Source organism: Salminus brasiliensis, chromosome 3, assembly GCF_030463535.1.
Source record: "Salminus brasiliensis chromosome 3, fSalBra1.hap2, whole genome shotgun sequence".
Taxonomy (NCBI): Eukaryota; Metazoa; Chordata; class Actinopteri; order Characiformes; family Bryconidae; genus Salminus; species Salminus brasiliensis.
This window is the reverse complement of record NC_132880.1, coordinates 11,882,681-11,907,740: the sequence shown is the minus strand read 5'-3', so window position 1 is coordinate 11,907,740 and position 25,060 is coordinate 11,882,681. Positions and strand designations below refer to the sequence as shown.

The 25,060-nt window shown below is 38.3% G+C and overlaps 1 protein-coding gene across 6 annotated transcripts in view; it reads right to left on the bottom strand.

Moving 5' to 3' along the window:
- Positions 1-25,060, bottom strand: part of ctdp1 (CTD (carboxy-terminal domain, RNA polymerase II, polypeptide A) phosphatase, subunit 1) — a 47,695-nt gene that overhangs the window by 17,625 nt on the left and 5,010 nt on the right. For 5 of the 6 annotated variants that reach the window (XM_072675481.1, XM_072675478.1, XM_072675475.1 and 2 more), the window contains 7 exons: positions 22,488-22,616; positions 20,048-20,198; positions 14,558-14,648; positions 12,507-12,679; positions 11,297-12,253; positions 7,815-7,956; positions 1,598-1,828 (listed from right to left, as the gene is read on the bottom strand). In XM_072675481.1, the coding sequence (XP_072531582.1) occupies positions 1,598-1,828; positions 7,815-7,956; positions 11,297-12,253; positions 12,507-12,679; positions 14,558-14,648; positions 20,048-20,198; positions 22,488-22,616 (1,874 nt within the window). The remainder of the gene's footprint in view (positions 1-1,597; positions 1,829-7,814; positions 7,957-11,296; positions 12,254-12,506; positions 12,680-14,557; positions 14,649-20,047; positions 20,199-22,487; positions 22,617-25,060) is intronic. The other variant, XM_072675477.1, reaches the window with a different exon arrangement.

The following is a 25,060-nucleotide window of genomic DNA, read 5'->3' as shown; positions in this document are numbered from 1 at the left end:
GGGCTATAAAGCCATATCAAAATGTTTTCAAGTTCCAGTGGCTACAGTGCAAAGTATTATTAAAAAATACAAGAAGTTCCGCACTGTGGAAAATCTCAGAAGATGTGGTCGGAAGCCAAAAGTGACACCTGTGCTGGCCAGGAGAATAGTGAGAGAGGTTAAGAAAAATCCAAGGATCACCACCAAGGCCATCCTGGTGAATCTGGACTCTGCTGGTGGCGACATCTCAAGGCAGACAGTTCAACGGACACTGCACACTGCTGGGTTCCACGGACGCAGGCCAAGGAGGACACCACTTCTCCATAAAAGGCACACAAAAGCCCGCTTGACCTTTGCAAATGCTCATCTGGACAAAGAAGAAGACTTCTGGTGTTCTGTTTTATGGTCAGATGAAAAAAAAATTGAATTGTTTGGCCACAATGATGTGTGCACCATTTGGCGTAAAAAAGGAGAAGCCTTCAACCCTAAGAACACCATCCCCACTGTCAAACATGGTGGTGGGAACCTAATGTTTTGGGGGTGTTTTTCAGCCAATGGACCAGGGAACTTGATCGCAGTAAATGGCACCATGAAAAAAGAGCAATACATCAAGATTCTCAACAACAACATCAGGCAGTCTGCAGAGAAACTTGGCCTTGGGAACCGGTGGACATTTCAGCACGACAACGACCCAAAACACACAGCCAAAGTGGTGAAGAAATGGTTAGCAGACAAAAACATTAATGTTTTGCAGTGGCCCAGCCAGAGTCCTGACTTGAATCCAATTGAGAATCTGTGGAGGGAGCTAAAGATCAGGGTGATGGCAAGGAGACCCTCGAACCTCAAAGAGTTGGAGCTCATCACTAAAGATGAATGGGCAAAAATACCAGTGGAGACATGCAAAAAGCTGGTCAGCAATTACAGGAAGCGTTTGATTGCTGTAATAGCCAATAAAGGCTTTTCTATTAATTATTGAGAAGGGTATGAATAATTTTGGACATGCCACTTTTTGTTCAAATGTGTATAAAAGCTGAGAAATACTTTTTCACACAATGATGCCTCTTGTACATCATCATGTTATCTCCTGGGAGATGCCTGTGTCGTTTCAAGGCAAAAATATAACTTCTGGTTAAATAAAAGTCAAACTTTGCCAGGGGTATGAATATTTTCGGGCATGACTGTATATATATATATATATATATACACACACACACACACACACGGTTACATTCTTGGCTTTGTGTAGTTGCTAGCATCTAATTCAAAACCCTGACCTTGCCAGTCATTGCCAAGATTATGAGAGACTGAATAAACACAAGGATGGCATCTGTAACAGGGTCGAGAACGATAACTGATCATCCACAGCTACACAAAGGCTTTGTTTCAGACTGAGTGACCAGCGAGTTCTTGAAACACAACAAGATAGTGGTTAAGACCTTTTGTTCCTGGTATGCACCACTGTCAAGTCTTGCTGGGGTTGAGTCTTAGGTGATGGACAGCCATCCATGACGAGACGTTTGTCAATGACTCGTATATCTGCATTCATTCCTTTAATTTCTCCAAGTCATCATACAAGGACAGGCCATAAACGCAAAGCACAGGGAGAAAAAAAAATTACCTGAAATTTGAGGGCACTTCATGTCCAGGCATCGTTACAGAGGTTCTGTGGGACTGTAGGTAGGAAGGGTGACCGGAGACCTGTGGACCTCTGCGGATCAACTTTCCTGTTACAGGATCATATGTGCGTACCTCTGGAGCAAGTGGGAATTTGGACTGGACGGGAAAGGGATTAATCACAGGTGCTGGAAAGGACTCCTGAACATCAGGAAATGTTGATGGACTGTTACTCCTAAAGGACAGACAATTTAAATGTTAAACATTGTGGTAAGACTACAAAAATATCAAACATGATTATATAGAGAACATTTATATAGAGCAAAATATAGAATTGTGTTATGGTTAAAAAAAAATCTATCTGCTTGTGTCTTGAAAGCAAAAAAAGGTTGTTAATTTTTCTATTGGAAATGTAATAATCTACTCTGTTTTGTTTATGGGGAAATGTAACACCTTTTCATGTAGTCAATATAGAATACATCTTATTTAGCTACACTATGTATTTGTCAAATAGTGTTTTGTAGGTGTAATGATGCATGTTTACACTGTATGCGACAAGTTTGTGTATATTAGGGGTGGAACTCTAGACACATTACTATTCAATTATGATTCAAAGAGCTGCAAAGTGATTATAGATTATATTCATAATTATATTTATAGATGCATCTTGATGCATATTTATTTCTATACAGAATTTCTATACAGAAAGTCAAGTCAACTGGAAGGTTACCTAAAAGCCTCGACAAAGTGAGCAACTTGAGTGCTCACAAAGAGGCTAGGTTTAGCATGTGGGCATAGCATGTAGGAATGTACACAGTTCAGCAGGAATAACCATTTTGGAGTGCCATTAGTAACTAAAACAAAATCTTTCTTAAGGATCTGCCATTCATTGCCCTGCACCATTCCTTAACAGCTCAGCCATATTTCCACAGGTGTGGCTCTCACTTACTGCTCTTGCGTTGGAGAACAGGCCACTAGCAGCGCTAAAATGCACAGTTTCAGTGAAATTGTGACTTCGGGTTTTGGTCTTTTTGTAGTGTGGAGATTGCTGTGTCAGTAAAATATCTTCGAGATAGAACTCTGTATTTCTGCTCCAAAGAGTGCAACATAGTGAGAAAGCCCTGTGTTACCTTTCCTAAATCCAGCCTCTCGACCATGGTCTCAATGTCTCAGGGGAGGCTTCTTGATCACTATAACTTTCCAAACGGTAATACCCATGATTTTGGTCACATTTTCACCTTTTTCATATTTTGAAGTACTGAGTATTAATTGTAGATTACATTAAACAAAATAAACCAACATAGAGCATTGAGCAAGAATGCAAACTTTGCATGCTGCACACAGCTAAATGCACCATAATTATAATATTACAATGTGTTCCACAACCATAACCCTTTACATTCCAACACCTGGTTCTCAATAACTGAATACAGACATAAATCCTCAGCAATTAAGGTTGCGATAGAGTTTAAGTAACACCTCTTCTCTAATACCCGCCCCTGGGTATATATGTAATAAGAAGAGGGCCTAGGTTCAACCTATAACTTACAGGTATTTCTTATTGACTCAATCTACTCCTCTACTGTTACAATTTAGTGCAACATTACACTAACACCTAACTACAGTTCAATACAGCTATCAGTGACTTTTTATACTTTAAACCCAAAGCATTCAGCAACATATCAACTATGATAAACACAAAACACAAGGAATAAAGTAAAAGCTAAGTGAATTCACTGACTAACTGATTACCACTAAGCTCTAGGGTTTGTGGCCTTCTCATTTCTAGAATCCATCATACTAGATAATGTTTCAGTACAAAAGTGTACTTTACTCTGCACAACTCAAACAGAAAGGAAAATAGTATATCAATGTTCAACACCCTAAAAAAAGTGGAAAATGCAGAAAGCTATTGACGACCAGTCACCTTCAGTAAGTACATAAGTGAGCGGATTTTTGTTCAAGTTCAAGAAACTACAATTGGTGAATAAAATAATGTTCAGCTGCATTTATTTATGTCTTGGAAAGACCATGGACCTCAATCCCCCAGAATGTTGCTGATAATGGACAGCACCTACATGCAGCTACATGAAGCATCTGGCAATTGTCCAGGGATACCTTGAATTAGAACCTGTCTAGATCCTTCCAAAGTGCGGCCAACATAATGATGTCATCAAGATAGACAAAAACTTGGAGGAGATGCATATCCTGTTGGCTTCTTCCATGAACTGCTTGAATGTTGTCGGGGACCCTGTAACGCCTTGTTGCATACGTTCAAACTGGAAAAATCCCAGTGGGCATATTTCTTTGTCCTCATTTGCCATCACAATCTGGTAATATCCACTCCGAAGGTGGGATAGTCAATGCGCTAACACACTCCCCCACCCTTCTTTCTGGCAATTATGATAGGGCATGCATACAGGTTCCTAGATTCTTTAAATAATTCCGGCTGCCAGGAGATCCTTCAAATGACGATGTATGAGTAATACGCTGCGATTGCACTCTCAACAGTACAAGGTCACTCAGCCTTATGTGGTGTTCAACTCCTTTGGCCGACCCTACCTCTCCTTCATCTACAGAGAAAATACAACTTCTTTTAGAGAGTTTAAAGCAAGCACTGAGATGGATTCTTCAACCCCAGGCAAAGTAGCAAGAAAGACTAAATCCACCAAGACCCCATATAGCCACTCTAGTGATGGGATGGATATTTGGGTATCCAGAGAGTGAGTTACTTCTGTCCTAGACCCTGATCTAGTAGACTACAGGAAAATGCTCACCACCCAGCTACTCCTAGCCCTTTTCTCACCAATGCCGTGTCCCTCAACAACCAAATGGATGAGCTCCGACTTCATACTACCTCACATGACATGAGCACCTGTATCATCACAGAAACCTGGCTAAATCAACCTGTTCCTGATGCTGCTACTGTGCATTTTTCAAGAGACTGATCATTTTGATGGTGACCATTGGCTTTGTATCTACTCAGGAAGTATACTAGCAGAAAATTAGAGCTTTGTGGCCCCATTGTGTTCCATCAACATTGTAATCCTTGTTCATCTGTTTCATTTTGTGCCTTGCGGATGCACTGCTGGTAGTTTAGTTAGGTGTCGTCAACTTAAATCTTAATTCATATTTTGTTTGAATTAGTAACATTAGATTGTATTTCATGGACTGTTAGTCTTTTTCTTTTCATGGCAAAATATAGGAGGATATTTTCCATAGTTGAAATTGAGGGAGTTTGGCTATTGGTCAACACATTGGAGCCTAAATACTGCATTCCATCACGCCCCCACTTTAGCCAGACTGTAACACTAGTGCTTTGCCAAGAAACTAAAATAAACTCTGAAAAGCGGATAGCCTATCAATTACTACGGACAGCTAGACCTCCAGGGCAACTCCGTTATCTCACTGTCACAGCCCATGCCATCTCCACCGAGTGGACTTCCACCGAAGCACCACAGCGACCACCGCTTAAGCATCTAAACAGAAACAAGGTATTTATTTTACTCTCTTTTTCTGAATGTGTATATGAACTTTCTAAACAACTTGGTTTATTTGGTAACCGTTTTTTGTTCCTACATATCTTTCTGCTAATGGAATAAAAAAAAATTAATAAGCAACCAATGTGTTCAGTTTGATTTTGCTAAACAAACAAATAAATAAATAAATAAAAAAATTTGTATCATGAGGCCAGCATTGTGAATCGAACTGCATCGTTAATAGATTATCGTTACATCCCTACATTCAAAACAAAGCCATCTATACACCTGGGACTGTCAGATCACATTTCACTGACACAGAGTCAAGCGCAGGGCTGGGCAGTATATTGATATATTAAAATATATCAGGATATAAACAGAGTAGAATATGGAGTGAGGCTGTCATTTATATCAATATTTTCTATTTATATCTAAATATTATACAGAGCCTTATTCTATACTCTCATTATGAGTCTGTGCTCTGCTCAGATTGTCTGCTTTGCTCTGCTTTGCCTTGCCCATCCACGTTCACTTTTACACACACATACAAGGAGTTAGTCTGTAAAAAGAACAGTGGGTTGGTTATATGGAAAAGGTTCGGATTTTACCTTTCAGTTGAGGAGCAGAAATGTATTTTCTGCAGGGAATGCGAAAGGAGGTAGTATCAAAATGCGGGAGTACGATCAACCTATTTCACCTACAACAGCAGCCCAAACTTCTTTACGAAGAAGCTGATAAACTTCGGAATGCTGCTACTGTTCTGAAGCATTCATGTCCCAGTACCCCTAAACCAGTTCAGACAAGCTTTCTTTGCAAACACTGTGCCTCTCAAAAAGAAAAACACAAAGTGGTGTGGTATTACTGAGTCTGTAGTTTAATACATAGCAAAATGTATGCTCCCAGTCTCAACAGTAGAGCAAGAGGGCTTCAAAAGGCTGATAAACTCTTGACCTACGATATCAACTGACCAGTCGTAACTGCTTTGCACGGGAAGCGCTGCCTAACATGTACATATAGGTCAGACAGACCCTTTTCAACCGGCTCGCAGGAGTAAAACATTTTGCCTCGATAGATATATGGTCAGGATGTAGTGCTTTGGGCATCAACTTCATATGGCAATTGGTAAGTGCATATTTTAACAAATTAACGTTAACTGCTGTACTGTTATATTTCTCCAAGCTGGAATTAAGCAGTTTATTCAATTTAAGAGTTTATTTAACTGTATGCATTTACAATGAGTTGTCAGTTAAGTATTTACTTATTTATGAGGTGTTAATTATATTTAATTAAGCCTAAATTACCTTCCATTTAACATCAAGTTCTATTTAACAGGACATGGATGATGACAGGGTGACCCGGTTCACAATGTATATAATATTGTATCGTATATATCGCCATTCAGCTAAAATATAAATTATATAAAAATATATAATTTTTGTCCATATCACCCAGTCCTACTCCAGCGTACAAGCCATTGATCTGCAGGTCAAGACAAACTATGGTGCAGATTTGGAGGAATAGGTCTCATCAGTCCTGGGATATATACATTTTTGAACAGAGAATACACTCAGGAAAAAAAGACTGGTGTTTCTCAATCAAAAGTCATGGATGAACAGCTACATCCAGGATCTGATTAGAAGACGAGATGCACCCTTCAGATCAGGTGACAGATAGGCTTACGTAGCAGCTTAAATAAAAACTTAAATTAGGAACTGAGGAGGCCAAGCACAGATACAAACGGTGTATTGAAGAAAACTTTAAGACCAATAACCCCCTTAGCATGTGGAAAGGAATTTAAGGATTGACAGACTACAAGACCAGAACCTGGCACACCAGTGAGAGCCTACCTGAGGTGTTAAATCAGATCTTTGCACGGTCTGATGACCACAACAGGAGTGCACTTCACTACCAGATGAGTCAGTGCTTTCTGACCACAGAAAGTCAGGGTGGGAAATTACACCTCATCCACATCCTGAACACTGGAACTCCACAGGGCAGCTTAGAGTCCGATGCTCTTCAATCGGTTTACTCCTGACTGCACTCATCATTTCATTCAACAATAGTGGGCCTTATTTCAGATGATTAGGGGGCCTACAGGAATGAGATGGAATGTCTTGGAGAATGGCGGAGAGCCAACAACCTGGCGCTGAACATTTCCAACAGAAAGGAGAGAATTGTGGACTTCAGGAGAACAAAGCAACCAGACCACCTCCCCCTCTACATATTTGGAGAAGCAGTCGAATGTGTGGAGAGTATAAAAATCCTTGGTGTCCACAAACACCAAACTTGGCCTTGTAACCCTGTTAAAGAGGGCACAACAACGGCTTCTTAAGGAGACTAAAAAAGGCTCTTTGTGAACTTCTACTGCAGCACCATTGAGAGCATCATCTCACAAGGCATGATTGTGTTGTACTCCAGCTAAGATAAAAATAAATTTGCTTCTCCATCTCTACTATGTGCACGTCACAGACTGCAGTTTACTTTCACATTTCTGGGTTCTGCCTGTTGTGTTCCACCAACGTTTTCAATAAGCATTTAAAGAATAGATTTTTGAAATTTGTGAATCGATTCGGAACCTCCCACATCCATATTTAAATGTTGTTTAAGTGATGTTTAATGGTATTTATCGTCAGTGTACATGGGCTCTGAACAGGACATTTTACAAATGATTTCTACAAACCATTGGTTTCTACTCCAGCTGTAACTGACTAGAGAAAATGATGATAAGAAAGCAAGAAAGACCTTTGCAATCTGGTGTAGCCATCTTTAAGTGGGAAAAGTTGCTCCTCTACTCTCTCCCAGCGCTCCAGGCATCCCCAAAGCCAATCAGGATTTACCACATGCAGGTCCTTACAGCCTTGGGCCTGTCGAACTTTCTCTGTGCCTTAAAGAATGAAAACAAGATTAACACTGGTATTTTTATTTTAGCAATGACAGCCATTCTCAACTCATTCTCAACGCACATTTTAAATGTATTTAAATTATTTTTTTTTGTAATCATGATCTAAGCATGTTCTGCTGTTCAGCGGCACATACACAAAGACGACATTCCCCCGAAGAAAAACAAAATGTATCCTGCATTTATTATTGGAGTACCTGTCTCTACTGTCCAGGAAAGGCACTTTTTAAAAACACTGCTGTGAGGATTGCATTCAGCCATAGGAATGTTAATAAGTTCAGGATGTTGGATTATCACCACCCCAGCTTGCCCCCAACTCTTTAAATCCACTCAAAAGTATAAGATGGAGCACCATTATTTCACCATTAGCATGGTGCCAACAGATGAATGTTTATCTGCTCCACTCTTATTCTACTGGCAATACTTCTCTACAGGGATTAGACAGGCTGTGTGCGTACATGTGCACATCAGCATCAGCAACAGGTGCAACTAAATTCAATCAATGGACTGACTAAGATTAACTAGACCTTCTTGGCCACAATAAGCAAGGTCCAAGAAGCACAACTGATCATGTTTTTTGGCTTGTTTTGCTAAAGGTTTTTCCATGGCTCTCATAGCCATTTACATTATTAATAAATGTACTACTTGCATTCAAAGGATAGACCTCAGCAGAAGAGCAGTGTCTAAGTACTGACCATTCATTTTGTTTATTTTTTTTCCATGTCTTGATATAATTAAATACTCTGTGTTGCCAATATCTATAAAAAGAGTAACCTTAAGAACTCAATATAGCTGTCTCTAGTTAGAATTTTTAGATTTTTTTTATAACTAATCTAAGTTGCACCTCCTTGTATAGAAGTACTGCCAATAGAATGCAGGACTCTAGCATAAATAAACTCATTTTAATACCCTAATACACCTACTAAAAGTGTATTAAATAAATGTAAATAAATCTGATTTAAATAAATCTGATATTTACAATTTATCCAGCTCAGTGTAAAAACTGACAAATATTGCTGAGGTGGCTAAATTTGTAACTTTATAAATGTACTTGTAACTTTATTTGACACAAAGTTGTTGATTATTTGTCATTCAGCTGTTGCCCCTGATATTGTGTATGAGAGACTGATTTAAGTTTATAATGAGACTGATTTATTTAAAAGTATTCCGAGGCAGGGCATTAAACCTCTACATTTCATGATGCCACAAATTTCTCCAAAAACATAGCAACCACCTTGATTAGCATAGCAACCGTTAGGCATAGCAACCCGTCAACAGCACTCAACCATCAACCACCCACCAACATCCTAGCACTGCAACCAGTATAGCAATGGCCTAACTGCAAAGAGGAGGAGATAAAGAAAAAACAAAACAAAAACTAAATAAAATAATGCTGATGTAGTCATGTTCATAGATAGTATCCAATCATCTTACAGTTAGTCATTATGATGAAGTTTTGATTACATTTAAATACCACTTTATTTATATTTATGGATATCTTTTTTTTATATAGCAAATTAAAAGTTGCATGTTTGCTCCTTTTCATTTACATATAATCTGCAAGATGGTATACTATGATCAAGTATGGTAGTTTATTTATTTATTTATTTTTAACTTTGTCCTTTTTTCTTTGAGATTTTAATAGTCATTTGTCAGGACTGGGAGCTTTCATTCAGTTTAATGTTTAATCTTGATCTTGCTGTGGTAAATTACCCAAGAAGAAGAAGAAGGAGGAGGAAGAGAAGTAGGAGGTGAAGAAGGAGTTAAAAAAAGGAGAATGGGGTTAAGTAGAAGAGGAAAAGGGATGAAGATGGGGAGGTGAAGTAAGAAAGAAGTGAAGACAGAAGAAGCAGAGAAAGAAGTATTAGGAGGAGGATGAGCTGGATGTCACCATGCCTAATGCTACTTAAGTATTTGGCTGAGGAGCAACAAAATTAGGTTTCATGGAGTAAAGTGTCCTTACATTTTTAGAACAAGCTGAAGTATTTTGTGATCCAGAACTAATTGCCCATCCTTACCTTAGTATGCTCTTGTGGCTTAATGTAGTTAATTGTAAAACAATGTTCCAGCATGTAATGTAAAATTCTCTTAAGAGTAACTGCTGCAGAATCTAATACTGTTTTTGTGTTGTCACAAAAAACAAATATACTCGCATATTCAGCCTACAGCATTTTAGCCCCAGCCATTCACACTGAGGTGATGGAGTGAATTTGGTCTGCTTTGGTTAACATTTTACCAATACTAAAAACATTATAATTGGATATCCTTCCAGTTTTAAGTCTTCTAACCTTTTAGACCTTAACTGAGGTTAGGTGGGTCCAGTCATTAGGAATTATTAATTATAGCATAATAAATTATTTGCCTCTTTAAAGCGCAAAAGCTGTGATCTCTTCTAAGCAGGTGAAGAGAAAAAATGCTGTGAGGGTTTAAACTCAACACAAAATAAGTCAATCAGAAAAACTCAAAAGTTGAAGCAAAATGGCCTGTTCAATAACAATTCTATGAAATTCTTTAACTTGACAACGCTTTATGAAAAACAAGATTTGTTCAAGACTTATGTGCATATATCAATATGTGCAAATATAGCATTACATCACCTTGTGCATGGACACCACAGCATCCAGGTTACTGTATCCTGTCCTTGTATGGAAAATTTTAGCCTTTTACTTCTGATTTAGCAAATACATGCACAATTCGACATAAACAGTCCTTTTTGAAAGCAGGTGGACCTGTAACAAACCTGTAATAAATTTAAAGTTGCACAGCGTTGTGCTTCCCTAGTATGTCAAACGGTGTGCACATGAGGCTTAAAATAAGTGGCATTTCTAATAGTACTATGTTTAATGCCATGTTATATTTTTAAAATGTAAAGTGCTTTCAACACACAAATGTTAAATGCGTCAGTATAATTACTGAGACAGTTCCCAGAAGCAACAATGTAATCAGTCACTGTTTAATGTGCATATATCACCATCAATTTTGGTGCACATTGGTTAGCGAGCAAACCTTCCTCAGCAACATCTGTTCAGGCTCTAGATGTTTTTGGCTTTTTAAAATTTAAGCTTTTTCTCTTTTCTCAACAATGCATGCTGATTATCCGTTTCTCTTTAAAATCATGTACAAGCATTTTCACTCAAAAGAAAAATAAACCCCAAAACCATACATCACAGCACAATTTTTACTAGGTTATGTGTGTAGGAAAAAGGCTACTTGATCTCAAGATTTCAACTACAGTTTGTGTTCACATTCAGCCTCTCCCAGTTTAATTGTAAGAGTTAAAAAGGGCTCATCTTGTTACACATGTTAGGAAAGGTGCATAACTCACCTGCACGTGCAGCAATCAGATGTGTGCTGTGGTCAGGATCCTTGGCATTTAGAACAAGGCATTTGCCTATCTTAGCTCCCAATGTCTTCGCATGGTAGTACTCTCGTGTTCGCTCCATGGGATAGTTAGTGGGATACAAGCCACTAAATACAAGTGTGGTCCCTACCAAAGACCTGCTCTTTAGCTCAGGAACAATTTTACGAATGTCTGGAATCTCAAAACTCTCCTCTCGGAGGTACGCCTCATAGCGCAAGTAATATTCACTGTGAATGCGTACTAAGATCTTTTCTAGGTAAATCAAATGATCGTCTTGATCTGAGTCATCTTCCTCCTCCTCCTCCTCATCCCCCATGCTGTGATCTAACGATTCCTCACCCATAGTGACACCTGACTGCTCACTGTGTTGAGACTCTGTTTCCGTTTCCTTTCTGTCAGTGCACCCATTACCAAGCTCACTAAGAACCTCCCGATTTACCTCTAGTGCCTTTCTTGATTCTATATGTTCATCCATATTTCCTTCTCTAACACAGTTGTCATCTAGCTTGGTTTGTTTAAATATTCTAGTTTCTGAGGATTGGTCACTTTCACTTCTTAATTTTATAGTGTCCCTGACACTTGAAGGGTCAAAGTCCAGGTCATTCCATATACCATCAGCAGTAGTCAAATTTTTTCTGTCCATTATTTCACTTAAGCTACTTACTCTACCAGAGTCTCCTGTAACCCCTTCCTTAGCATTATACTTGTTAGTCAAATTTAGGCTTTCTGTCTCCTCCCCCATCCTCACAGAATGACTTCTGTCTCTGGTTAATGTTCCTTGATAGTCACACCCAAAAACGGAAACCTCTTCATGTACAGCTTTGCAGACATTGTCGAGTTTCTTGAAACCATTACTCTGCTCCTCATGCCCTGATGGTTCAGATGAATCTGAGCTTTCTGCAGGCTGATTAATCTGGACACCTGCAAGGCAGCACAAGCAAAGTCTTTTGTAATTGTTATTTTCCTTAAATGTAAATTAATACATTTCCTGCAAAAAAGTTTAGTCTAACAGGGGCTAGATTCAAGGAATATTGACTTGCCATAAACTGAAAAAGAATAGAAAATGTCTTACGTAAAATTCACAACATCAAGGTCATACAAGTCCAATTCAACGGACCTCTGCACTACCAATAGCAAATGTAGGACGGAATATGAGTGAGTGAGAATTTGTTACCTGTACCTTTCTTTGCTAGCTGGGCGTCTCGTGACCCAGGTGGGGCATTGATGTCACCAGTGCCCTTGAAGTACACATACTTTCTCACAGTTATGAGGTTAGGAGCAAATTTCCACACATCCTCTCGGTCATCAATGATGCACACCATGGAGTCACCACATGGAAACAAATTTCTAAAGGGATCAAATATAGCATTACATCACCTTGTGCATGGACACCACAGCATCCAGGTTACTGTATCCTGTCCTTGTATGGAAAATTTTATCTTTTTACTTCTGATTTAGCAAATACATGCACAATTCGACATAAACAGTACTTTTTTGAAAGCAGGTGGACCTGTAACACCTTGCTTAAAACAATAAATTTAAAGTTGCACAGCGTTATGCTTCTCTAGTATGTCAAACCTTTTGCACATAAGGCTGAAAATAAGTGGCATTTCTAATAGTACTATGTTTAATGCCATGTTATATTTTTAAAATGTAAAGTGCTTTCAACACACAAATGTTAAATGCGTCAGTATAATAACTGAGACAGTTCCCAGAAGCAACAATGTAATCAGTCACTGTTTAATGGAAAACCGTGTAAACTTGGCAACTGAGTGCATTCTACAACACTACTGCACTGGCTGAAACCTGAATTTACAGAGGTTATACAGCAGATATTATATTTTACCAATCTGCGAAAGATCATGATGTTTTTAAATGACGGAATCTGTTGCAGCTGCTGGCTAACCCTGCGGTGAGGCAAACTGAACTTTAGGAAACTGACAGCTAGAAGCTTATAACTGTTTAAAACAAAGATTTATTCTAAAAGTGGAAGAAACTTTTTATTTACTAGTTGATTTTGTTAAAAAGATGACTGCCATCTTTTTAATTAACCTCTTAACACTCCAGCCCTTTTTTTCTCCATTTTCTGCCTGAAATTACACACCCAAATCTAGAGGCTTTCTGCTCAAGCCAATTTCATGAGGTAATGTTACTGAAAATGTGTAACAGAAACTATTAAAAAAATTTAAAGACATTGAAATTGATCTGCAATGTAGTAGACAAAATATGAAGAAAACCACAAAAACTAAAATTTCATTTAAAGTCTAGATTTTAGAGACTATAAACTGGCACTAGTCAATAAGAAAGAGGCAGGAGGGTCCAGTTTCACCCCAGCTTGTTTTATTTAGTTAGGTTTTGTTATTCTAGCTTTTAACAGCTCTCACTGCTGTCCGACTCCAGCAAACCTTCGGTTTCACTTTCCCGTTCCAACTCTGCCAAAAGCTCTGCAACCCCACAAAATAATTGCAATTGCTGCAGTAGAATGCATATTCCTGTAGAAAGCTTTCTGTTTACCTTCTACTCGGTTGTGCATAATCATAACTTTGCACCTGATAGGTCTACAGACTTGATTTGCGTGTCGGAGATCCAAGGGGATCATATTTAATTTATTTTTTTTTTAATCCGTTGTATTTTATTTTAAACTGTTTTTTCCAAGCACTCTTTACACAAACATGAGGATTACTTACAAAAGGATTGAAGGAAAGATACTAATTTGGTAACATTTTGAAGGGGACAACCTAAGGTATGCAGTGGTATGAAGTGTTTGTGTGTGTGTGGTGTGTCTGTGAGTGGTAGTGACCATTGCGCATGAGTGACTGATTCTGCGAGGAAAATCAATCATTTGGAAAAAATTTTTCTTTTGATTGTAATTCAGTAGTTGTACATGTTATGCTCACAATTATATAACGATCTAAAAAAAGGCTAAAATGTCTTCATGAAAAATGTGAATATGCATATTAAACATATCAAACATAAGTTGTCAGGGAAAGGTTTTCTGCAACCGAAATCAATAACAGGCAGAGATTCTAAGCTTTAATATGGTATCTGGATTGCTTTTTTGGACGTGTAATGCTTTGGATATACTGCTAGATATTCACAGTCACTGATTTGTAGCCCGTATTCATGCTACGGCGTTTTAAGAGGTTACAAAAGAAAATGCTTTAATATATTTAAACCATATTACACACAACAACAATAGCACTTATCTTTTAACCATTTACTCGCCTGAGATTGCCAGTCTTGGAGAAGGGGTCAATGCACTCATCTCTGGACAGGATTCGATGAGAAAAAAGCTTTTTCTCAGGATCCAAAAAGCCTTTCCAGAACACAGAAAGGAGAAAGCACGGAACAGCAATGAACAAAAGAAAAATTAAGCACACACTACAATTAAGAAAGTAAAAGGACAACATGTTTTAGGGACGCTTAATGATTATTATATGAAATCCATGACCTAGCATACTTTAAAATGTTTTAGCCATGGATGCACAGTTCAAACAGAACAAACAGTTCAAAACAGTTTTCACACCCATTACAAAAGTATAAACCTTTATATAGTATATAGGAATCGTATATAAGAATCGTCCTAACTGATCTAATTAGTCGCTCCCAGGCTCCACTATGATGAGAACCAGTAGGGTGCTGAACATCCACTGGATTTCCTTGTCTCCCAGGATCGAGGATACTACACATGTTCCACTCTTCAATGGCTCTCCCCAGTTTGCGCTCGGCTCCAACAAAATGCATTTCGTTGTCCAAGCGAAGAATCTTTACTTGGACTTTTCTTGCAAAGAAACGACGAAGGGCATTGATAAAGAAGTCTGTGTCTAATGAGGATGCCATTTTTATGTGGACTTCCTCTAAAGACAGTCTTTAAACTTTTATCATCTTCTGAACTTCTGACTCAGGAAGAGTGGATAAAACCACTCAAAGAGATGCTGGTAGTGAGCGAATGCATCAGCAACCCCCCCCAAAAAAAGGCCTTGGACAGACAACAACCTCTGCCTTCACACCCCACGCTGTTTGTGATGAGAGATATGCACAGTCACTTTTACTAGATAATAAAAGTTTATTGAAAAGGTGGCAATCCAACAATCAAACCAGTAAACAGGCGAGGGTCAAAACCGTAGCTGTGGTAACCATAAAAGAAGGGCTGAGGCAAAATCAGAAAACGAGAATCAGGCAGAGATAAAAGGCAGACAAAACTGGGCAAAAGAGTCTAAACATAAATAGGTCGATAACACAAAGCAAAATGGAGCAAACAAAACACACAGGAGATAAACAGGGAAAGGTCGGCAATAAGGTGCAAAGAGTCATTGTGTGGGGAGAGCTTAAGTAGTGGAGCTAATGAGCTTCAGGGGAGCACTCTAAAACTGCGGCGATCAGGCTTTGTCCTGATTGGCCAAGGTGGTTAAGTGAGCTAGCAGAGGAGTTGAGTACATACCTAATGACTGACGATAAAACCGCATATCGCAATGTTGAGCCAGTGAGGTTAAGCGCTGCCTTTTGTGCAGAATTAGGTTTGCCTGCTTCGTGGGTGGATACGGAGTTCACATTGAAAAGTGCAGTTCTGCATGCCAAACCATTTTGTGGATCACACACTGCTGAGGCATCGCGGCAACATTCGAGGACATGCTTAAGGAATTAAATATTCCAAATAACCATGTCCATGTAGTGTTGAGAGACAATACAAAGAACACAAGGCAATGAAGGATTTGGGGCTACCTAGTGTAGGGTGTGCTGCACACTCGTTAAACCTCATTGCGCATGAAGATCTCATCATAATGTACTATCTGTGATGCACTGGCTAGCGGGAGGAAAATCGTTGGCCATTTTAAACACTCCACGTTGGCATATATAAATCAACTGTTAAACGACTGCAGCAAGATGTACATACCAGGTGGAACAGCACGTTTTACATGGTTCGAAATTCGAACAGAATCGGCCGCTGTGTGCTTATGCAGCTGACCATGTTCTGCCAACCACATTAACCGCTAATCGGTGGGGGCTGCTCGAGAAAACTCACTCCCTTCTAGAGCTTAGCTCTTCGTCTGCCTCAGCTGCCGATGTGATCCCCGCTGTTACTGTCCTTAAGACACCTTCTCCACAAAGAAACTGAGGCAGACCAAGGAATAAAAACGATGAAAAGCACTTTATTGGATGCGATCAACTCAATATTTGGCGCGGTTGAGGAAGAGCCACTCAAGTTTGCAACTCTCCTGGATCAGAGATACAAAGACAGGTCGTAATTTACCAAGTTTTATAGTCATACACAATTTTTGCCCATGTATATAACTATATCCTAGATATAGGCCTATAGATAACATTGTTTCCATTTAAATTGTCATTTTGTATAGGTCTAGCTATTTAAAAAGGAAATGTAGTAAATTATGCAGGCCAGCTATCCTATTGTTTTGAATATATAAACCTATCATAATAAAGCAGAAAGAAAAATGCTGCTACAAAAACATACTTGCTGTCTTTGAATGATGGTTATTAATGAATTAAGCTTATTTATTGTAGGTATTTTACAAGCTCAGTCGCCCTCCAAAGATTGCTTTGACACAAACAGTTGAGAAGATGGAAGAAAAAGGTCTTATAAGGTGTTTAGATATAAAAAGTACCTATAATGAGGAACACAACTGATATCAGGATTTATAGCCATATTTGGAGCATTTAAATCAAAGTTGGTATCGGTACTTGGTATCGGCAGGTACTTGCAAGTACTTGGTACTTGTTTTGCTGTCTCACCAGGAACTCTGTGATGGCTTGAGTAGACCCTATAGTCCTCTGCTCTGGCTGTATGGCTACATTGGAAGCACTATATAAACGTTCTCTTACAACAGGTGATCCAGACATATGGGGAGTAATCTTCAGTCGTTTGCAAACTTGTGATTCAGAGTGCTTAACAATGTCAGAGTTCATTCCGTCAGGACTAGGTCTAGAGGTGGCCTCTTGCCGCTCTAATTCTGCTTTTAAACAAGCAGCTGATTCTGAGGAAGATTCCTTTAACGGAAGATGACATGGAGTCTTGCTTAGGTGAGGAGACGGACACAGCAGATACACTTGACATCTAAAGGCTCAACCTCAATTTTGCTTCTTAGACTCAGCAATACATAAGTGAACCTCTTTCATCCATGTTTTAGCACGTTCATCGTTCATCTCATCTTCTGTGATCTGCTTAAGTACTGCTTTAACAGTGGGGTTAAGCTCTCAAAACTTTCCAAATAACTTTGTTGAACTGCACTGCCAACATAGTCTGAACAATTTGCAGGTATTTGCGATCATCAGCTTCATCAATTAATTGCACCATCTGATTCATTCTGCTTGTGAGCTGACCAAACTTTGATTTCCTTGCGTTAACCACACATTGTAATCTCTCATCAGTAAGCTTTTTTCTAGACCCAGCTGCTGTGATAGAATCTGCACTCTCCATCTTACTTCTTACTTCAAACAGTATGCAGCATAAACTTGAATGCTTTACAGCAGTGACCGAAGGCTAATAAGATGTAGTATAACGTCTGAACTTCGACGTCTAGTTAGCATCTATGAAGAAAAGTCAACACTGCACTTGCTTTCACCTTGGCGCTTGCTTGCTGCAACACATCTAACTATTGCACTGTTTTTTCCTTTTTCCAGAGCTCAGATATTTTCCAACTAGCCACAGTTTTCTAACTAAATGTGTGAGCTGAACAATGTACTATGGTGGCTGTAGCAACTTCTTTACTTGTGTCTGCGTTATTCAGCAAGGAAAGTTCCACAGGACTCAGGACTTTCAAACACAAACCGTAATGCTTAAACATGGAAAGGAAACTGTGTTGCTACCAGTATCCTAACTGCTGCTCACTCCACTTCCTCAAACATGTTTAAACTCAGCACAATCACTAAGGCTCTTAAAAGCAACACTGCACCCAATTTGAAATTAACGTAATTATCCCTTCTGGCATCAAAATGCTATATTAAGCTGCAGTATAACTATATGTACACACTTCTTAGGAAAAAGTTAATTAACTATTTATATTTATACACAATGCACAATCATTACGCTCTATATATAGTATATGTGTGCAGAATTATTAGGCAAATGAGTATTTTGATCACATCATTCTTTTTATACATGTTGTCCTACCTAAAGCCAACTACCAATCAAGTAAATCAGGTGATGTGCATCTGTAATGAGAAGGGGTGTGGTCTAATGTCATCAACACCCTATATAAGGTGTGCTTAATTATTAGGCAGCTTCCTTTCCTTTGGCAAAATGGGTCAGAAGAGCGATTTGACAGACTCTGAAAAGTCGAGAGATGTCTTGCAGAGGGATGCAGCAGTCTTGAAATGGCCAAACTTTTGAAGTGTTATCACCGAACAATCAAGCGTTTCATGGCAAATAGCCAATGCAAGAAACGTGTTGAAAAAAAAAAAAGGCGCAAAATAACTGCCCATAAATTGAGGAAAATCAAGCGTGAAGCTGCCAAGATGCCATTTGCCACCAGTTTTGCCATATTTCAGAGCTGCAACGTTACTGGAGTATCAAAAAGCACAAGGTGTATGATACTCAGGGACATGGCCAAGGTAAGGAAGGCTGAAAAACGACCACCTTTGAACAAGAAACATAAGATAAAGCGTCAAGACTGGGCCAAGAAATATCTTAAGACTGATTTTTCTAAGGTTTTATGGACTGATGAAATGCGAGTGACTCTTGATGGGCCAGATGGATGGGCCCGAGGCTGGATCAGTAAAGGGCAGAGAGCTCCACTCCGACTCAGGCGCAAGCAAGGTGGAGGTGGGGTACTGGTATGGGCTGGTATCATCAAAGACCAGTCCACAACTTGTGGGACCTTTCGGGTTGAGGATGGATTAAAGCTAAACTCCCAGACCTAGTGCAAGTTTCTGGAAGACACCTTCTTCAAGCAGTGGTACAGAAAGAAGTCGGTATCGTTCAAGAAAAACATGATTTTCATGCAGGACAATGCTCCATCACATGCATCCAAATACTCCATAGCATGGCTGGCCAGTAAGGGTTTAAGAAACTAAAAAATTATGACATGGCCCCCTTGTTCACCTGATCTGAACCCCATAGAGAACCTGTGGTCCCTCATAAAATGTGAGATCTACAGGGAGGGAAAACAGTACACCTCTCTGAACAGTGTCTGGGAGGCTGTGGTGTCTGCTGCACGCAATGTTGATCGTAACGTGGTGGAAAGGTGGCTATATTGGTCACTGGTTTGTTTTTGGGTTTTGTTTTTGAATGTCAGAAATGTTTATTTCTAAATTTTGTAATATATTGGTTTACCTGGTGAAAATAAACAAGTGAGATGGGTATATATTTGTTTTTTATTAAGTTGCCTAATAATTCTGCACAGTAATAGTTACCTGCACAAACAGATATCCTCCTAAGATAGCCAAATCTAAAAAAAACCCTAACTTCCAAAAATATTAAGCTTTGATATTTATGAGTCTTTTGGGTTGATTGAGAACATAGTTGTTGTTCAATAATAAAAAGAATCCTCTCAAATACAACTTGCCTAATAATTCTGCACACACTGTAAATACAGTGATAAATACAATACCCAAATAAGACACTACCATGGCTAAAAGTATGTATCACATTAACACTACATTTACATGCACTTTCTGAAGGGAAATCTAACACTAGAACATGAGAAAAACTACACATGATGAGCATGTGTCCAATGAGGGAATATGGTGTTATTTGCTTACCTGCAATGGTATGTGCATAGAGGCGACTTCCAAAGGTAAAGACGTGAAGTTCATACATCTTGGCAATCTTTTCCAAGAACTCTTTGCAATAAGGTCTAAGACGGGTATGTAGCATGGGCTCCCCTCTCCCCAGTTGGAAATGGAAGATTCCCTGTTGTATTACAAATGAAATAAGCAATGCATTAGACAGGAACAGGTGTTCACTGAGGTGATCTCATTTCAATGGCACCTTTTGTACATTTGCAAAATACTTAATATGAATTGCAAGCCTACATTCCAGGAAAGCGATCATTGAATGTTTAGAAAAACATTTATATTTTTGGTCAACAATACACACCCATAGACTTCAGGCCATTGAATTTTCTGTAATAAAGTTGTCCACATAATGATGCTTATAGTGTTTATGTAATTAAAGGCTGTTAGAAGAGTTTACAGTTAGAATAGTTATACTCTTCTAGAAGAGTTGTATTAGGAGCTGTGAAAACAAAAGGGATTTACCATTCCCTTTCATCTTTATTTTGTTCTTTTGCATAGCATATCAGAGCTTAATGTGTAAGCCTTCACTTTATCACTAGTGTTGTTATATGCTTGTTGCTATGATATTAATTCCAAAGAAGTCCCCCTTTAAGGACTTTAATTCTACACAGTGCTAACCACAAACTGACAAGCTTGTAGCTGATCTTCATAAAGACATTTTTGTTTTGTGTTACCTTTACAAAGTGTATGAATCAGTAAACATAATATTAAAATCAAATAAGGTTTGTCACATCACATTAACAAAAACATGCATAGTCCCTTGCAATAGTAGGACATATGACAAACATAAAATGTTTCATATTTTTTTCCAATACATTTTAGAAGATGAAAAACAGAAAACAGAAAATATTAAACACAGCTCTAAACCTCTGGAATTGTATTTTATCATCAAGTCAACAAAAAAAAAAATTTGTATGGGTGCAGTGTGACTAAGCTATTAGTTACAATTCCAGTACATAAAGTGCAGGATGCAGACTGAGTTTGTATAGGGAGAAGGTGTGCGTACCACCCTCTACAGAGTCTGAAACACTCTGGCACAACTAAAAGAGGGAGAGAAAGATTAAGATTTCTGCAAAGAACCATGCTAACCGATTAGAATTTCCCCACTGCGGGACTAATAAAGGACTATCTTATCTTATCTTATGCGCTCATTCAGGGTGAGATAACTTGGACTGTGGACTGGTACACTACACTACTGACTGTTCAGCAGTCTAATTGCTTGGGGGTAGAAGCTGTCTTGGAACCGGCTAATTTTGGTCTTCATGCTTCTGTACCTCTTGCTGTTGGACAGCTGAAAGAGCCTTCACTGAGAACCACATGTGCCAGAGAAGGTTCCATAACATCCAAATAATTATGTTCACTGATGACAAGCAAAAAATGCACAACAATACTGCTTTAAGTTTTCTATCATGATACATTGATGCTTTCTTTGGTTTATCTGTATGCTTCCCTTTACACCCTTCCCATTTTGTTTGTACTTATACTTGTGGTCCAGATATTAGACACAGCCGACTGGGAACAACCAACATCTTTTGCAACATTCTGTGATGATTTACCTTGTTGAAAAAGTTTTATAATTGTCAAAATTGTCGCAATTGTGACAACAATAATTATATTGATTTATTTTAATTGTTCTTAATGCCAGAATTTTGGAATTAAAGAAAAAAAAAAGTTTAAAAGATCTTCCTCCAAGAGTGGCAATTCCATAATATTTGCCAGCACAGATTTTTTCTTTTGGCAACAAGGGTTTCCTTGTTTCCTACCATTAAAATTAAACTTATGCAGTCTCTTTCTTATGGTAGATGATGTACTTTGACTAGGGTTGCAAAATTCTGGGAATATTCAAATTTACCATGAATTCACTGGAGTTCTAAAGATAAAAAAGGTAAAGGTGAGAAACTTGCATATAGTTGGTAAAATAATATATACTGAAGCATAATCTTGGCTAAAATAATGAGATGATAACAAAACAGTTGAATAGCAAAGCTGCTCCTCAATGGCACATTGCAAACTGAAAGGCTATTGAGGCCACACCCCCTGCATTCACAGTTCATTCCTCCATCACATGTACAGCATATGTCTAGATTATTTCTAGAAACCTGATGCTCACCACCTCAACAAAAGCAGGATCATTTATTATTTATTAATTTGTTTACTGTATACTGTGTTTCTTATACTAACTTCAGACTTGACTTGTGTAGTCAACACCTATGTTTACAAAGTTCAAAGATCAAACTACATTACACTACATCAGCACCTTTTTGGAAAGTCTAAATTTAGAGCGGATTTAAAATCAGTCATGTGTAAGGCAATGGATTGCCAAGAAAACAATAACCCAGAATCATAGTGCTGAATTACAATGACTGATACAATTTTAAGATTTTCAACATAACTTTAATCTTACCTTGTTGGACATGCGTTGACAATGCTGCTCTGTGGTATGAATCAGTGTCTGGTCCAGATCCACCATAAGTACCAGCTTCCTGTTTCTCTGGAGCCTCTTTTGGTCCTCTTTGCCAAGCTGTTCTGCCTGCTACTCTCAAACACATACAGACACAAAATAATGGAACAAGTTAGCTCAATGATTTTGTGAAGCCCCATAGCCGCTGGTTACTGACGCTGTCAAAACAAAATCATCACAATCATTAAAATGTTCCACAATGTTAAAGGGTCTATAATACTTATTAAAACTCAAAGCACAGTCATTACAGTCTTCACAATATTGTGATGTAGAGCTGGGCAATATGAAGACATTTTATCGTATTGTGATATTTGCTATTGTGATAACATGCTTTTCTAAGCATATTGAGAATACTGCTGATCAGCTACAGGTTTCATTACAGATGTAATTAGATTGGTTTAAGTGGATGAAGTGCAGCAGATTTTAAATGAGAAAAAAAAAAAGGATTTCAGGTACGAGAGAGCATCTAAATATTAGTTAGTAAAAACCTGTTGCTACTGATGTTTTTAGTCTGTGATCACACATATTGTGATAAATTTCAAGTACCGCCTTTGTCTTAAGTCTTTAAGTATCGTGTATTAGTATTTTTACCATATCGCCCAGCCCTATTGTGATGTGATATCTGTAGCATGCAACCTTCATAGGAACTTACACAAAACTAAATAAACCCAGTTTAGTGTCAGAATAAAGTACTTGGAGTTGCAAAAGTTGAAATAGCTATTTCAATTAATTTCAACTAATTTCAACTTATTAGCTAAAAGTACAGACAGCTGCAGCTTGCACAAAGCTGTTCAAGCGCAAAAGTGGAAACTGCTCTGCTTTTTGTAACACATTTGCTCTGGCCAATGAATTGTCGAAAAAACTCACTGATCACCAAGCAGGCTGGCCATACTCTTTCGCCAGACGTCAAGACGACAGACGGCCTAGTGCCTTGTAGTGCATCTGCAGCAGGTATAAACCAGCCTCACCACTCACAATTATTCGAGGTGAGCTCTAAACCATCAGGTCTGTGAGACACAGCCACGCCAAACACAAGCATAGCTTTTGTTAAAAACTTGCTATCTGCCAACATATCTCTCAAACAGTGCCAAACAGTCTTTAAACATGCTCCAAAAAAACTAAAGCCTATCTGGGGCTAAACTTTAAACATGTTTGTGTATTTTTTATATAAACATAAAAACAGTTCATAAACCTTTAAAACATGCTGTTTTCTAATATGTTTCTATATTTAAAAAAATAATAATAATCAATATAAAATTTTACTAAATCAAATTATAGACATAATTGTAAATATTCTGTCATATATTTTCCCATACCACCACTACTGAGAGAACCAATGGAGTTGTAACTGATCACCAACCATTTTAATATCAGAATATAAAAAATGTTTACATTCTGCAACAATCATATAGCAACAAAACATACATAGCAAATTCTTAGGAATATGGTGTCACACATGTTTCACAATATTAACCAACCCTAGTTTACAGTTCTATGTATTTATTTCGTTTTATGCATTTATTAAGGCTCTCATGCCTGCATCCATATACTCTTTGAAAAAAATGTCTGTTGAAATTTAAACTCCTCCTAAAATCACATCATTCAGTATTTTACTTTTCTGCTAAATTAGTGATACTTGCATTGTGTCTGGTTTATACTGTATTGTATTCGCTTACATGGTTTAATATATTTTGTATAGTTTTAATGGCTAACTCGAAAGGTGCTTATAATACAATCATTATTCTTATTATTGTTATTACTGATACTTCACAGCATATCCAGCTGTTGGTCCCTGACCATGTTTTGATTTATAATGATTTCACTGTTCATACAGTAAGCCCCAATATGTAATTAGACAGTCTTGGAAGCAAAAAAAACAAAAACAATTTAACAATCCATTCAGATGTCTTAAAGACATTTCTTAAGACATGTCTCAAGACGTCTTCCTCCTTAGTCCTCAATAGGTCATCAGAAGCGTCTCTTCAAACATGTTTGATCAAGATATAGGTGATGCTGTTCTGGTGATGTAATATGGTGCTAGATGATTAGATTTTATTTTTTAAATTTAATTTTTTTAATTACTGACAAAACAACTACTGACTACAGTACTGACTACAGACTAAACAACCTCAATTAGACCATACACTTGTTTCTTACCCTTCAGCTGTTTGATGTTTCATGCATGCACAGCCTGTTTCAAAACACCCTACAGCATCTCAATAGGATTAAGATCCGGGTTTAAATTTGGAGATTCCAGAACATGTGTTTCTTCTAAGCCAGATGGATGGATAGTCTCACATTTTCATCATGCACCCTCTAATACAGTAAAGAGTTTATAGGGCATCTAATTTGCGCAGGCTCTGATTGCAGATGCATGTACCTTGATATCAACTGTGGCAAGAGGATCAGCCACCCAGGCTTGTGCTGATCAGATTTCTGTGCTCATTGGCAAGGGGAAAAAGTGAAGGTGGCAGAAAAAAAAGGAATCTTCCCGGACATGTCAAGAGAGTTAGCCC